We start from the raw sequence: 15508 nt of genomic DNA on the forward strand, positions 1-15508 counted from the left end.
TACTTTTTTTTCTTCAAAACATGATTTGTCAATGTTGCTTGAGCTGCAGTGTACATAAGTAAACAGGGCTTTTGCACAGTTTTTCACTTTAAGCCATCTCTGATGCACATAGATTGGGCTCGAGTGCAGTTTGTGTAGGGAGGCAGCCTCAAGAGAGGGAAATGAAGGCAAAGCCAATAGCAATAATGAATTATTTCACTTGGGTATCATGCTTTTGTTGTTATTGCTTTACTGGCAGTCAGCAGAACGTTGCTGGTTGCCATTTTAGATTAAGCCTGTACTTAGGAGCACACTTCCACAGTCATATTTATTACATGTGGAAGCATGGGCTGCTCCTGAAATCTGTCTGCCTGCTCCCTGTCTTGGGTTGGGGCTTAGCAAAATGAATTCCCAGAGCTGATCTGTACAGCTGGTGCTGGCAGTTCTGAGTGTGAGGGATGTAATTACGGTGGGGGCAGGACTTGGGCTTTTGGCTGCAGCCTGCTGGCGTGTTTTTATGGCTGTGGAAGGCCCCCTCAGGCTGGAGGTGCTTGGCCTGGGCTTTCAGCCTTCCGAAGCTGGTGCGCTAATTTTCAGAAGCTCAGCAATATAGATGTGGGATCTATTTCTGATTGTGCAAGCATGCTTTTAATAAGAAATAACTTTACACAGTTAATAACGATTCTTTCCATGATGTGGAGAGTTGAATGCGTATTACTTGGATTGTGGATATGCATTGGTGACATTTAAAAGCTGATGTTGTGATTTCTGGTGTTGTGATTGCATTTTTCTTGCTGTGTGCAAGTTTAAATGTTCAGTGAAATAGCAAAATAGGTTTCTGTGTGACTTAAATGTATCTTCCCAAATTCACTTTTTTTTTTTTTGGAGTGTGCTTTATTATTTTATCTGTACACCAGCATTGCTGTATTACTACACTGATGCTGAAAGTGAAATTTAGGATTGTGAGCTTTGTAAAAAGGAATTAGTGCACACACGTCACTACAAGTGACAAGTCTGATGTACACTTCAAAACTTAAATCTCAAGTTCCTAGTGTGACATTTGTTACTCTGTTGCCGCCTTGGTGTTTGGCTGTTTCTCGATTTTCGTTTAATTTTCACCACTAAATGCTTAGAGCAGTAGGCTCTCTGTGCCTGCAAAATACAGTAAGGTGAGCTGAAAAGCCCTGTCCGGGACAGTCCAGCACGTGCTGAATGGCAGGACCGTTTTTGACGGGCCAACATGTGCTTGTGGCTGTCACTGCTGGCTGGCAGGGAAGAAGCTGTCACTGTCACACTGGCACGTTTGACTGCTCTCCAGTCTGTTGCTTTTTTTCTGGGAGGATGCTGGCAACAGCTGCTTGAGCTGACGAAATGCCTCTTCTCACACTTGTTCACAGCCTGACCCAGCGGGTCAGCACTGCTGCTGCCTAAGGAATAAAGGGCACGGGGCAGCTGTGTCCGAGGGAGAAAGTTCAGCTCCCTGTGGTAGGTAATGGCTGTGCTTGCCCAGCCCCACTGGCCTCCTCCAGCCCTCGCTGCAGCAGCTGGGGCAGGCTGGTTGTGGCTGGAAAGGGACGGGTGGCTGCTTGCTCAGGAAATAGCCTGCAGTCTCCAGCCCAGAGCTTTCCCTTGCGGGTGCCAAGCAGGGACTGCTGTGATTAAGCATTTAGTCTCTGAGCAATCTGGGTGTGCCCTGGAGGTCTGTTAAGAATAAGGCTTGCTGTACAGCACCTTCTCCCAGGAGCTGGGATCTGTGCTGAAATAGCGTTTGTCGCTGGACCCTTCGCTTATCGTGGCTGACATGCCCCACCCCAAATGGTTCAGGCGTTCTGCTGTGGGGTTTTATCTGAGTAAAAACATTGGATGCAAGCACACATGCTTGCTTTCACAGAATTTCTGAAAGAGCCAATGCCCACTCTCCTTTCCTTTTTTCTTTTCTTGTCATACTGTAGGAAATTATTTCTGTTTGAAAACAAAATAATATTAAAGTGAGTTTCCTTTTCCTTTAGCGTACATCTTTGTCTTGCCTCTCTGGATGTGTACAGCAGCCTCCTTACTTTGGCAGCCATTTTCTTAAGCTGCATTTAAGAGAGCCTTCTGCCTTTTTGTTACATTTTGGCTTTTTTTTTTTCCTCAAAGTGTGTAATCTGTCCAAAGGCAGAATTAAAATTAATTTTATGGTACGGTTCTAAAAAAAAGGCAAGTTGGAAACTACCAAAGACATTTTGAAATGTAAAACTATTATTAAGGTGTATATATATATATTTAAAAGGTATATGTATTTTGAAGAATCTGTTAGTCTGGTAGCTATTAAAGCACAATAATAAGTATGACTTTGCATCAAACTGCTCTTTAATGCATAATTGCGCCTCTGCTGAGTGATCTAATTTTTACATTTAATATGCTGAATAACTGTGGACATGTTTACTTTTTCCAAGGCAATTATATTTTTGGTTAATGTTTGTTTTGGAGAAGAAACTGAAACAAAGTGTTTTACTTGAAGAACAGTTCTGAAAACTAAACGTAGGCTTCTGTGATAGGGGAAGTGTGTTATCAGAATATATTTCACTTTTAAAGGAAGGGAAGGAAAATGCATATACAGGAGTTCAGCTGTTTCAGATTATTGTTTCTTCAGCATCTTAGAGCTAGTGGATCATATCCCTGTGCATTTTTAACTTAAATTGCAGAAACTGGCTTGATCTAGTCATTGAACTCAATGGGTTAAATAAAGTGGGAAGAAGAGTGTATTTTACCTGCACACTATGGGGTGGTTGTTATCAAAAGCTGTTGTTTCATTTCATTAAAATCTGGTTCCAGGACTATGTTCAACAGTTGATGGAGGAGAGCTTACTTTTTAAAGAAATTCCTTAAAAATAATATGTTGAGTACTATTATTATTATAAATGAAGCTTATTATCAACATTATTTTAACCACATTGTGTTAGTCCGTTAACCAGGTAATACTCTGACAAACAGGCAGACTTAGATTGGGACTGTTCTGTCCAAGTGCTTTTGAGTAGTGGTAGTGTGTGTGGTTACTAGGAGCTGCTTGGAGCTGCCTTGGCGTAAGGTCAGAGCCAGAAGGCCAGTCTTTGCTGCATGCCTGCCTGCTGTCATGATGCTTGCAGCCAAACGCAGGAGGACGGCAAGCTCATGATGCCAAAATAGAACTCTTTAACCATACATTGATTTTTTTACGGGTCACGTGCTTTCTCGTGGCTAGTGGTTGATGTTAAAGCTCATTAACAGAAGACCAAATAATGTATTCAGAAGTCAAATCGATCAAATAGCGCTACTTAGTTGCCCTGAGCTTTGCTGTGTCTCCGTATGCATTACAGGGGAAGCTCTCAGAGATTTTTCTGGTTAGGTGACATGACTGAGTGCCTCTCCCAAGTGCCTGTATGTGAGCACTCAGCGTGGGGAGCGGTATGGGAGGGAGGATGATGGAAGATGGGAGGAATCGGAGGTCTGCACGCAGTTACAGGGCTACGGTCTTGCTGGGATCACACGCAGGTGGTTGTGACTGCAGCGCTGCGGTGGCTGGAGACGGGCTCTTCAGGAAGAACCAGCTGGATGGCAAGTGGGGAGGCTGCCTTTTATGTGGGAGAGCAGCGGGAGTACGTGGCGCTTTACTGTGGGACAGATGAGGAGCCAGCTGGGAGCTTATGGATCAGGGTTAGCAGGCAGACCAATGTGGGACATGTTGTGTGTGTCTGCTACAAGCCACCTGGTCAGATTCAGATTCACAGGCCTTGGTCCTCATGGGGGACTTTACCCATGCTGTTACCTGCTGGAGGGATGGCACAGCAGGGCACAAATGATCCAGAATGCTTCTCATGTGTGTTGATGGCAACTTCCTGACCCAGCTGGTCAAGGAGGTGACAAGAGGAGGCACTCCTGTGGCACTTCAGAGCCACAACAAAGGAAGTGTTTGCTCAAGATGTGAGAGCTGGGGCAGTCTTACCTGCAGGGACCATGAGGTGGTTGAATGAAGGATCCTGAGAAAAGTGAGCGGGGCAAAAAGCAGGATCACAAACCTGGACTTGAGGAGATTCTGGCCTGTTTAGGGATCAGCTTTGAAGAATCCCATGAGGTACAGTCCTAGAAAGAAGAGGATCCAGGAGAGCTAGTTGTTTTTAAGGATACTTAGTGTGACATCAGCATGTTTTCACATCAGAAGTTACACTTCATACAATGAAGGGAAGAAGGCAGGGTAGACAGAGAAGAGAGAAACATACCATGTGAGTTGTGCATGTGCTGCTATTACAACCATTCATAACTGCATGCAATTCATTTCTCAGTCACAAAAATAACTTCTTCATAGAATCCTCCTCCAGGTTGTCACTTTGAGGCAGTGGGGCTCCCCTTGATATTATTTTCAAGGAAGTAATACAGAACTTACCATCATCAGACTCGTGTTCAGTGCAAGAACAGCAGTTTTGACAAATATAGTGCACTTGCATTGTCAGGCTGGAAAGCTGACATAAAAACATATGAGGTACTATGAAAGCCTTACTGAAGCTTTTCAGCTTGAAGAAATTGAAGTTTTGCTGCTTTTTGTTATCTTTTGGAAGCAGAAGTGACAGGTTTACACAAGATTAGACTCCATTGTCAATACAGAATTAGATGAAGAGTTCGTCAGTCTTTCCTGTAAAATTAAGTGCAGATAGAAGTAGACAGAAGAAGAATGGTTTGCTGTTCATTGTGGACAACCCGACTGCATAAAAACTTCGAAGTATACAAAAAGTTTGAATAGGAAGAGAGCTTACTATGATTTCCTCTTGCTTTCTCTAACTCTTCCCACAAACTAGTGAATGGCATAGACTACGAAGGATTGGCTTGGTGGGATAAATCATTCCCATCAAACGGTCTTCAGCAAGATATTGCAAGTACTGCCCATTGTTAAGCAGTTTGATGTCCTTTTCTTTCACTTTTACCTCAGAATTAACTTTATCAAAATACCAAAAATTTGCAGAACTAACATCCTGTTTTTTCATTTTTTTCTACTTTTGTACATTAATCTTTTAATTATTCAATGCTCATTAAAATTTGTGTACTAAGCTAAGCTGTTCAGACAAGTGTTTCACTATCTGTATCACGGCATCAGTATTTTTTTTGGGGTGAGTCTTGTCTATGCTATTTATCATCGGTCTTCTCCATGATGAATGCTGTTAGTTACTGTGTTGATTAAAAAATATAACCCAGTCAGTGCTGATTAGTGGACATAGGTTGGAGAATGACAGCGTAGATGCTGTGGCTTGAAGATGCAGTTCCTCAGTTACTGAGGGGAGTATGTGCACTGAAACTTTTTTTGTACCTGAAGTATACAGAACTAAGTGGAAAAAATGACTTGCTTTTGGAGATGGGATGGGACTTGTGCTAAAAGTAATAAATGAAATTTTGAAGAAAAATTTGGCAAGCACTCTTTGACTACTAACTTTCAGTGGTTGTAGACCACTTGGGTTTGAGTAGGTGATCTCAAAGCTGGAAATTGTGCTGGAGTGTTTCTGCAAGTTTGAACGCAGTGAGGCTTGGTGTTCTGATCATCACAGTTGTCTGACCAAAGACGTTTAGTACTGCCATTGCTGCAGATAAATTAAAGGTTTTGAAGGATAGTCAAACAGTTTTCACATGACAAAATGCTGTTATTAAGGCTAAGTGCTGCTTTAATCTTTGCAGCCTTGTTTCTTTGGAGCATTCTGCGTTTCGTATCTAAGTGCAGACATGACATGGGAACAAAGAGCTTTCCAAAAGAGAAAGCTGTAACGAAACTTCCTTCAATCGCAGTTCAGCAGTACTGAAGGCTTCTGTTCCTTCTAGGTGTGGAGTCTGTTTACACAACTGCTTAAATCTAAAATGTGACAGTCGGAGCTAGCATTATGCTAGCTTTGACTGTGTCAGTATATTTCCCCACAGCCCTATATGTGTGACTGGACAGTGACCATATTCAAAAGGAAAGTGTGCAGTAACTTCTCCACGAGCAGGTAGGAAAAAAGTTTACTCAGCGTTGTACTCAGCGATTAGCTGATGGAGGCAAAGCTCTGACAAGGACAGTTTAGAAATACAGGTAATAAGAGTCTGAGAATTAAGCAAAGAGTGTTGGTAATAAAACTCCCAGTCAGTTTGTTTAATTTGGACAGCCAGCATCTTAGTAAGTTGAACTCTCTTTTTAAGAGCTGGTTTCAGGCAGACAGTAGGAGAGTAGGGTATAAAGCTGTATATCATAGTGCTGGCATCACTTCAACAAAAATACTTCTTCCGTTGGTATAGACATAACCATTCTGAACCTAATTCTCTTCTCCCGAAGTGTGTTTATCTAAACAGTAATAATTATGTCCTTCTCTAAGTTAACTGAATTTATTCATGTTTAACACCAGCATGTAAACTGCTGGTGATAAGTGATATTACAAATAGGGAAAAGGAAAGGGAAATGTAGCTGCTGAGTCTTGGGTCTTCTGTGGTTGTGTAATCAAAATAAGAGCAATCCCTGCATTGTTGCTGGAAAGTAGCCATGGCAGGAGAGATTTCCAGTGCACAGCCATGAAGCTGGCTAGTGAATTCCTGGTTCATCTTCAGGGTTGTCTTGCTGGTACAACCAGGAGGAAGCATGAAGTACTAGAAGAGTAGGCTAGTGCTCCTTAACAGATTTGTCGCATGTGTGATTTATCCTCATTTGGGAGGCTTATATGCACTGAGGAGTGGCATATCAGGAAAATAGTTCCTTAAAGACTGCTAAATTCAGCCATCCACTGCTAAATTTTCAGTTGCTGCTTTAGAAAATACGTTACTGATGTTATTTGTGATGTCAATGCAACCTGTTTCTTTTAACTTTTCATTAGGGAGATTAAAAAAAAAGAGATCTGATCTTCTCCTAGAAATCCCAAAGTTTTCAGCTATAAATTTTTTGTTTTTGTTTACTTCTTTTTCATTTTATCAGGCTAATCACTCAGAACAAGACTTTTTTTTTTCTTACTGTTTTTTTTTGTTGTAGTTGTGCTGGAAAACTATGGCCAAAATAATTAATTTCAATGAAAAAGATCATAGAACCATAGAATCATTAAGGTTGGAAGAGACCTTCAAGATCATCTGGTCCAACCATCACCCTACTACCAGTGTCACCCACTAAACCATGTCCCTAAGTGTCAGGTCCAACCTTTCCTTGAACACCCCCAGGGACAGTGACTCCACCACCTCCCTGGGCAACCCGTCCCAATGCCTGACTGCTCTTTCTGAGAAGAAATGTCTCCTAATTTCTAACCTGAACCTTCCCTGGCACAACCTGAGGCCATTCCCTCTAGTCCTATCACTAGTTACCTGTGAGAAGAGGCCGACCCCCAGCTCCCCACACCTTCCTTTCAGGTAGCTGTAGAGAGCAATAAGGTCCCCCCTGAGCCTCCTCTTCCCCAGACTAAACAACCCCAGTTCTCTCAGCCGCTCCTCACAGGACTTGTGTTCCAGGCCCTTCACCAGCTTCATAGCCCTTCTCTGGACACCTTCCAGAGCCTCGATGTCCTTCTTGTAGTGAGGGGCCCGAAACTGAACCCAGCACTCGAGGTGCGGCCTCACCAGAGCTGAGTACAGGGGAATGATCACCTCCCTGGTCCTGCTGGCCAGACTATTCCTGATACAAGCCAGGATGCCGTTGGCCTTCTTGGCCACCTGGGCACACTGCTGGTTCATGTTCATGTGAGCATTGACCAACACCCCCAGATCCTTTTTCTCTGCCCACTTTCCAACCACTCTCCCCCAAGCCTGTAGCACTGCATGGGGTTGTTGTGGCCAAAGTGCAGGACGGGGCATTTAGCCCTGTTGAACATCATCCCATTGGCATCTGCACATCCATCCAATCTGTCCAGATCCCTCTGCAGGGACTTCTTACCCTCTGACACTTGACACTTCCCCCCCCCCCCCTTGACACTTCCCTCCATCTTGGTGTTGTCTGCAAACTTATTGAGGGTGCACTCAATTCCCTCATGGAAGTCATCAATAGAGGGTGGGCCCCAACACTGACCTCTGGGGATCGCCACTGGTGATTGGTCACCAGATGGGTTTCACTCTATTCACTTTGGGCCCAGCCATCCAGGCAGTTTTTAACCCAGCAGAGTGTACCTGTCCAAGCCATGGGCTGCCAGCTTCTCCAGGAGAATACTATGGGAGACTGTGACAAGGGCTTTGCTGAAGTCTAGGCAGACTACACCAACAGGCCGTCCCTCATCCACCAGGCGGGTCACCCGGTCTTAGAAGGAGATGAGGTTGGTGAGGCAGGACTTGCCCTTCATGAATGCATGCTGACTGGGCCTGATCTCGCAGTGGTCCCACATACATTACATGATTGCGTTCAAGGTGACCTGTTCCATCACCTTTCCTGGCACCAAGGTCAGGCTGATCGACCTGTAGTTCCCTGGCTCCTCCTTCCTCTAGATGGGCGTCACATTAGTACGTCTCCAGTCATCTGGGTCCTCTCCGGATGACCATGACGGCTGATAGACAATGGAAAGTGGCCCAGCAATCACATCTGCCAGCTCCCTCAGCACCTTTGGGTGGATCCCATCTGGCTTCATGGACTTGTGATGGTCCAGATGGAGCAGCAAGTCTCTAACTGTTTCCACCTGAACTGTAGGGGGGTTCTTTTGTTCCTTGTCCCAGACTTCCAGGTCGGGAGGCTGAGTACCCCGAGGATAAGTGGTCTGGCTAGTAAAGACATGCAAAGAAGGCATTAAGAACCTCAACCTGTTCCTTATCCTCAGTAGTCATGTTCCCTGTCTGCATCCAGTAAAGAATGAAGATTCTCCTTGGCCCTCCTCTTTCCATTAATATATTTATAAAAACATTTTTTGTTATCCTTGACCATAGGGGCCAGGTTGAGCTTGTGCTGGGCTTTGGCCGTCCTGATTTTTTTTCTCTTTCTGCAACTGCATCTCTGTCCACCCACACCGAGGAGGGCTGCCACTTACCTTCCTGCTTCTGGTCTTCTTCCTGCCACACGAGCTGGCTGTCAGAGGGCCTAGAAGCTAGGTGGTGGGCCAGCTGTAGGGGTCCAGTTTTATAGGGCCCGGAGCAAAAGCTGGGCAGTGGTGGCCACTGTGACCTCAGCAAGCCTCTGTGATGCGTGGCCTATGGCAGCTGCGTTGGGAGCGGCCTGGAAGATGCACTTGTGGAAGAAGGAGGAGGGTTAGGGCGGGCTGAGGGCCCCTTTTCTGGGGCTGGCTCCCCTGGGCCATTTGGCTTGCCAGAGAGAAAGGCTGCCCCTCAGCCACAGGGACTGACCTCCACCTCCCATCCTGTGCCCTGGGTTTATTTTTAAGACTGGCTTTGAGGTAATTTCATTCTATTCTTTATGTAAAAGAACAGAAGCAAGATGCATCTTCAGACCTAATTCCCGTGTGCTTTCTGGTGTAAGCAGGTAGGTGCACACGGAAGTTACCATGTACCAAAATGGCTGTTTTGCAATAAAAATAATAATAATAAAGAGTAGGATGGTACCTACCACACAGTGCTACTTGTAATAACAGAAAATTATTCAGATACAGAAACTCGGTCCTAATACAAGAAATTGGCCATCCGTAGTTGCTTACACGCTGTTTTGAATCATCACAGAACCATAGAATCATTAAGGTTAGAAGAGACCTTCAAGATCATCTTGTCCAACCATCACCCTACTACCGATATCACCCACTAAACCATGTCCCTAAATGCCAGATTATCCTCTTTATTTAGTTATTGGGAATACTAACTTTTAACATTACTGAAAAAATGTTAAGCATTTTTCTCTCCTTTATTTTGTTCATTTATGTCACTTGTTACTTACATAGCTTCTGCACAACAAGTATACAGACTGACTGCATTAGGTATCTTACATGAATGTCTTCAAGGAAAAAAAAAGTTCCCCACTAACTCTTTTCCTACTTTAACAATTTCAATCCCATGTTTTGTTTTAAAATTACCAGGTTTCTTGTTGGTGTAGCTCACCTCTCTGTAAGGGAAGACTTGGAGCCCAGGAGAGAGAAATGTTAAGATTTTATGGGTTTTCTTTCCTTTTTTTTTTTTTTTTTTTTTTTTTTTTTTTTTACTTTAAAGAAGAGGAAATTGAGAAAGGAATGAAGGTGTGCAGATCTAAAGGACTGTGGGCTTCCCATTTTCAGTACAGCTTCAACTTTCTTTTAAAGTAACTTCCTTTTGGTTTTGGGTCAGTGATCTGTATTATGGGGAGGAAAGGTGTGGCAGTAGCAACAGCTCCTGGCAAATATGATCTTGCCTGGCAGCAGCGACAGAGGGTTAGGAATGCCTCAGGGAAGTACAGCTCTGTAACTGTAGCTGCAGGGAGCGCTAACTTGCTTTTGTTACTACCTCTTGGTATGTCGTGTGTAAATACTGCTAGAGCACTGAGCATCTATCAAGTCACAGAATGGCCGAAGTCAGAAGGGACCTTTGAAGATCATCTTGTCCAACCCCCCTGCCAAGCAGGATCACCTAGAGCACTACTTTCTTTCTTTTTTTTCTTTTTCTTTTTTCCTATGGGGAATTTAAATGCAAACCTGAATTCCAGAGTTCAGTGAATAGAAGAATGGGGTGGAAAAGCCATTCTTCATTTACTAAGGCAGATATTTGAAAGAATTCTTTCAAATTCTTAATCTTGAACTATGCACCTGATTTTAAGATCACTACTTGTGATTTATTTCAGCTAATTTATTAAAGTCACAAATGGCATCACTTTATATTTCCCTGAAATACATCTCTTACTGGTAATTTCTTCAAAGCTGAGAATTAAATTAGAATAATGTGATAAAAGAAAGTTCTGTTTTTTCTTTTTAACAAGACTTTGCAGTGATGTCTGCTAGCATTATTAAGAGTGCTGAGAACTGTGAAGAATAAAGCAGTGAAAAAAACATAATCTGTGCATACCTTGTATTTTTTGATTGGGAAAATTGAAGAAAGCCCACGACATCACAACTTCACCCTTGAAAAAAAAAAAAGATGAGGGCAGGTTCCAGCCATCTGAACTATGTACGAGCAGCTTGCATGTTGTTACTTGTGACTAATGTTGTGCTCAGGCTTGAGATTTTTACAGAAAGAGGCTTATGGAAAAAAAATCAGACATGATTATTTAAAATAGAGAGGGAAAAAAATTAAAAAGTTCCCATTAAGTGTTGCTAACATGCAAATGTAAGTCAGATGCAAGAACAGAAGAAAATCAAGATTTATCTGCAATATCTTCTCTTTCCTACTTTCCCCTTACTTGTGTGCATGCAAATACACTTGCATTTAGATGACAGAAAAGGAAGTTTAATTATGACTTCAGCTTTAGGACTCAAAATTGCTGTCAGTGCAGCCCTGCTATGGTGTGATAAGAGTCTATTCATGTCTACATGGAGAAGGTGTATAAATAATGAAAACATGGTATGAACAGAAATGTGTAAAATTGCAGAATGCATTTTGTATCGCTTGTAGTTCTTAAAACTTGTAGTATATTGATACATCATGCATGTTTACATACTGATAATGTATTTCATTTGAGTAATTGAAAAAGACAGGAATAGGTTTAACAGTTCTGTATTGGTACCAGAAATCTCATTCAATTTTAACCTTCAAATTTGGGGAAAAAATGTATTTTTGGGGAACCAAGGCTGCCTGAATGTGCATTTGCTTGCCTTGAACCATTTTGTTAGGTTTTCTGTTTTTTTTTAGGATTGGTCCTACAGTTAATTGGCAAGTATGTATGTTTAGTTGGAAAATGGTTTTCCACTGAGGAATTGGGAACAAAAAAATGATCAAACTTTTGAACTTTCCTATGTTCTTAACTTTTAGTTTCAAGCATTAGTTTGCCTGAAGTACAAGTCAATTGAAAGTGCTTCTATTTTAATTGAAAGTGCTTCTGTTTTCCCAGTATAAACAGAGGGAGCTGTATCATCTGCAGATGTCAATTTCTTCCTCTGTACTCAGTCTAACCAGTCTTAAACTTGATCCAAATTTACTGCCTCTTGATAGATGTATACACATGGTATAAAAATATTTCTACAGCTCTTTTACAGTACTAAATATAGTAGATACCTGTCATTTGGAAACTATGCAGTTTTTCATCTCTTACACAATTCCATTGCTTAATGTATACTATATGAACATACCTGCTTGCCCAGACTTGGATACTTTGGCTTGTTAGTCTTTTATCTGTTTCTATTAACCAGTTGTATGTCAAGTATAATGTTTACATTTTTGTACCAGTGCTTGAATTGCCACTTCTGAAATGCTTATGTAAACTGTCAGTAATAACCTGTATAAAGTGGATTGTAAAAAGAGCCTTCAGGAATTTTTCTTTCGAAGAGCAAGTGGAATAGTTTAACTTAATAGAGAGAAATAAGTGATGGGATGTGGCTTCCATTTGATGCTGTAACAGGTGCTTCTCTTTCAAAGAACCAGGAATACCCAGTATCATTGCTCTCCATGTCCGTTTGAGCTGTCAGTATGACATACAGTGAATCAGTCATATGCATGCTGATATGCAGGCATCTCTTTAAAAGTGCAGAGTGTCATGTTGTAAATCATCAGACTTCGTGCCGGCTTGTTACTGGGCCTGACTGCTTCGAAAAGTATGTAGGGACTTGCATATTGGCTTTTCATTTCTGATCTGCACAGCCTCTGTGTGGTTCAAAGAATGCATACTTTTACAGTGACAGCTGTTGTTACTGTGAAGCATATGAGGTTAGCAATCTAGGAAGAATTTTTTTTGCTGCAAATTTAAACAGTCTTACAGAAGTATGCTTTTTTTTTTTTTTAAGGTGAGGTTACAGTGCAGACTGGAGATCTGTTGCCATGCAGGATTTGTGGAAGGACTTTCTTTCCAGCAGCACTGGTAAGTAGTATGAATACCGTTGACTTCCAGGTCTGATAAGTTAACAAGAGTTAAGCGATGGTTAGTATAGCTAAATAAAGTAGACCTAGATGTTTGTTTTTTCAAATACTTAAGAATTCCAGCCGTCTCGGTTTTGAAGTTCCTTAAAAGAAGGTGAATTTTATTTCGGCATCCTGTCACGTTCTGAAAATTCGGGTCCTTCTAAAAGCGTCTGCTCTGGTGCCACAGAATTATTCCTTGTCTCTGCAAATGTAAGCCTGAGCATCATGCTATCTTATCTAGTAACTGAAGTGTTCTGCTAGCCATCTTCAGAATGCCCTCCTCTTCCGTCTCAATAGAAGTTAAATTGACCTTAATGTCAATGTGAATTTCAGACACTGATCTGTCTTGACCCTCAAATGCAAATGCTGCCTACCTACCATCAGTTTTTTATTTGCAAGGAACAAGTACAGGTGCCTCCCTTTTTTTTCTTCCTCAACTCCTGAGTTTTTGTGATCATGTATATGCATTTGTGAATTCCTGTAGTTCTGTTCAAAAAGTAATGGTTGGCATAAGTATTTGAGTGAAAGCAGTCTGATTGTACTCATCAGGAGAAAATTCTGCATTTTCCTGTATTTCTTCTGCTTGTAGAAAAAGCATGGACCAATTTGCCAAAAAACTTCTGCAAAGAAAAGGAAGACATTTGATTCCAGCCGACAGAGAGCAGAAGGAACTGACATTCCCACAGTAAAACCTCTTAAGCCACGGGTATGTTACTCTGCATATGTAAACTACTCTGGTGGTTTACTCTGCATATGAACATTTTAGGCAAAATATGTATGCTTCGTAGTAAGGTTTGTTTCTGCTGCCAATTTGTGATAAATTAGATCAACTAGGATCTGGAAGAAATGTAACCATAATATTGTGTATTAAAATAAGGGATGTACCTAGCATAAAGTAAGAGCTTCAAACATATAAAGCTCTTTCTTTTTTGGCTTCTTAGCCAGAACCTCCCAAAAAACCATCCAACTGGAGACGAAAGCATGAGGAGTTCATAGCAACTATACGAGCAGCCAAAGGACTTAATCTTAAAGATGGTGGAAAACTCCCTCCACCACCTCCGCCATCATATGACCCTGGTATGTAAAACAAATGAGTTTCTTAAAGACTTGTTTGTAATTTAAACAATTTGTAAAAATTTGAATTAAAAAGTAATTTTTTTGGAACACAATATTCATGAGTTCGTAAAGATTATTGTATGATTATCCCTAAGCAGATGCTGTCTTGTGACCGGCTAGCATCCTTTGTAGTTTTCAGTGCCTGTGACTTTGTTTTCAATGCAATGAAAGTTGTGTCCAACGTGCAGCTTGCCACTGTGTTATAAACCACTAGGCTGGACAAATTGTTTCAGCACCATATTTCTACCTCCTGTAGTGGATCTGCTTAGGAAGAGCAGACTATTTTTTTAATTGGCCACTGATTCTGGACACCTACAATCTTTATGTTTTGTAGGAACGCACATGTTGACAGCCTAGAGTGTAGTCTCTTCCATTTCTTGCTAGATTCAAATTTATTTTTGTGTATGCGCCTTGTGCAGTGAACTGCTCTAGAGTACATGACCCTTACTCATGTGTTGGGGGATACTTGCATTTAGGGTGTGTGAGATCTGGAGCTTGTATTAGCAAGTGAGTGACAGTTCTTGAGTAGCCTCAGAACTGAGGTTAGGTAAAACGTTGAAGCAGTCTGGTGTCATTGGGAAGGAAGTACACTTTTCAGTGAACTTCTGTGATGTGATAATACGGTGGAGAATATATTCCTTCTTGTCATAAGAGCTAAACAATTTGAACAGCTCAGTGGTTATTTTCAGAAAGATTGGGGAAAAACAGACACAATCATCTACTTGCTTCTGGCTGCTCATGGTCAAGTAAGGATTTAAGTATTCCCCACCTTGCTTCTCCGCTGGAAGTGAGTTAGTCCCGATATTAGGATTGTAATTGTGCATTCATAGTTAGAAGTGAAAAGTCATAATATTCAGTACGCTAAGAAACATGCCTAATCATGGAAAAAAATTGCATTAATAAACTAGTTGTATGGATTCTGAATTACAAGCAGAGAAACACAGAACTAAATCTACTCTGTAAAAGTCACTGAAATTGTGCTCCATTAGCTCCAGTCTGTAAGAGACTGCAAGCGAGTTTGAAGTGAAGAAAGTAGGAAGTGAAGTGAAGTGAAGTGAAGAAAGTAGGAAGTAGTTCAATCTGCTTGAAAGAATGCGAGGATGTAATGGGAAGAGAAAGATATTTCACCTCTGTTTCTCTCCTTCTGTTTTACTTTCCCAAGCTGAGTTTTATTGTCTGTAGCCTCCTGGTTTCATCCTGCTGCAGTGGGTAAGACTTAGGAAAAGGAAACCAGGAATGAAGAGAAGATGCATTAATTAATCAGTGGACTCCTTCCCACAAATAGAAGAAAAAGAGCAAGGGTAGCTACAGTTGCTGCTTCTTTTCCACTTTACATGCAGGAGGAAATGGGAATTACATGGGGTATCATGGAGTATATCCATCCTCTTCTACTCAGCTCTTTCTTTGGCATGTCTATTTCTTAGTAGCTGCTAGACTTTTTTCCTTTTGAAGGAGAAAGTTCTGTATTAATACTTAACTGTTTGCTTTGAGTTTGGAAAAAAAAAAAAAGCAGTGTTGCTTGTTC

At 41.7% G+C, this 15508-nt stretch overlaps 1 protein-coding gene and 1 long non-coding RNA gene across 6 annotated transcripts in view; one reads left to right on the top strand and one right to left on the bottom strand.

Annotated features, from left to right (window-relative positions):
- The window catches only part of LOC106030577 (uncharacterized), a 45956-nt gene extending 36949 nt beyond the window's left edge, over positions 1 to 9007 (bottom strand). For both annotated transcript variants that reach the window (XR_007165039.2, XR_010829731.1), the window contains exons 1-2: positions 8934 to 9007; positions 3944 to 4080 (exon numbers count right to left, since the gene is read on the bottom strand). This is a non-coding gene — a long non-coding RNA (uncharacterized lncRNA). The remainder of the gene's footprint in view (positions 1 to 3943; positions 4081 to 8933) is intronic.
- Positions 1 to 15508, top strand: part of ZC2HC1A (zinc finger C2HC-type containing 1A) — a 43951-nt gene that overhangs the window by 1759 nt on the left and 26684 nt on the right. For all 4 annotated transcript variants that reach the window (XM_066993111.1, XM_066993110.1, XM_048068272.2 and 1 more), the window contains exons 2-4: positions 12753 to 12826; positions 13457 to 13573; positions 13809 to 13944. In XM_066993111.1, the coding sequence (XP_066849212.1) occupies positions 12753 to 12826; positions 13457 to 13573; positions 13809 to 13944 (327 nt within the window). The remainder of the gene's footprint in view (positions 1 to 12752; positions 12827 to 13456; positions 13574 to 13808; positions 13945 to 15508) is intronic.

The sequence above is a fragment of the Anser cygnoides genome, chromosome 2, assembly GCF_040182565.1.
Source record: "Anser cygnoides isolate HZ-2024a breed goose chromosome 2, Taihu_goose_T2T_genome, whole genome shotgun sequence".
In the NCBI taxonomy this organism is placed as follows: Eukaryota; Metazoa; Chordata; class Aves; order Anseriformes; family Anatidae; genus Anser; species Anser cygnoides.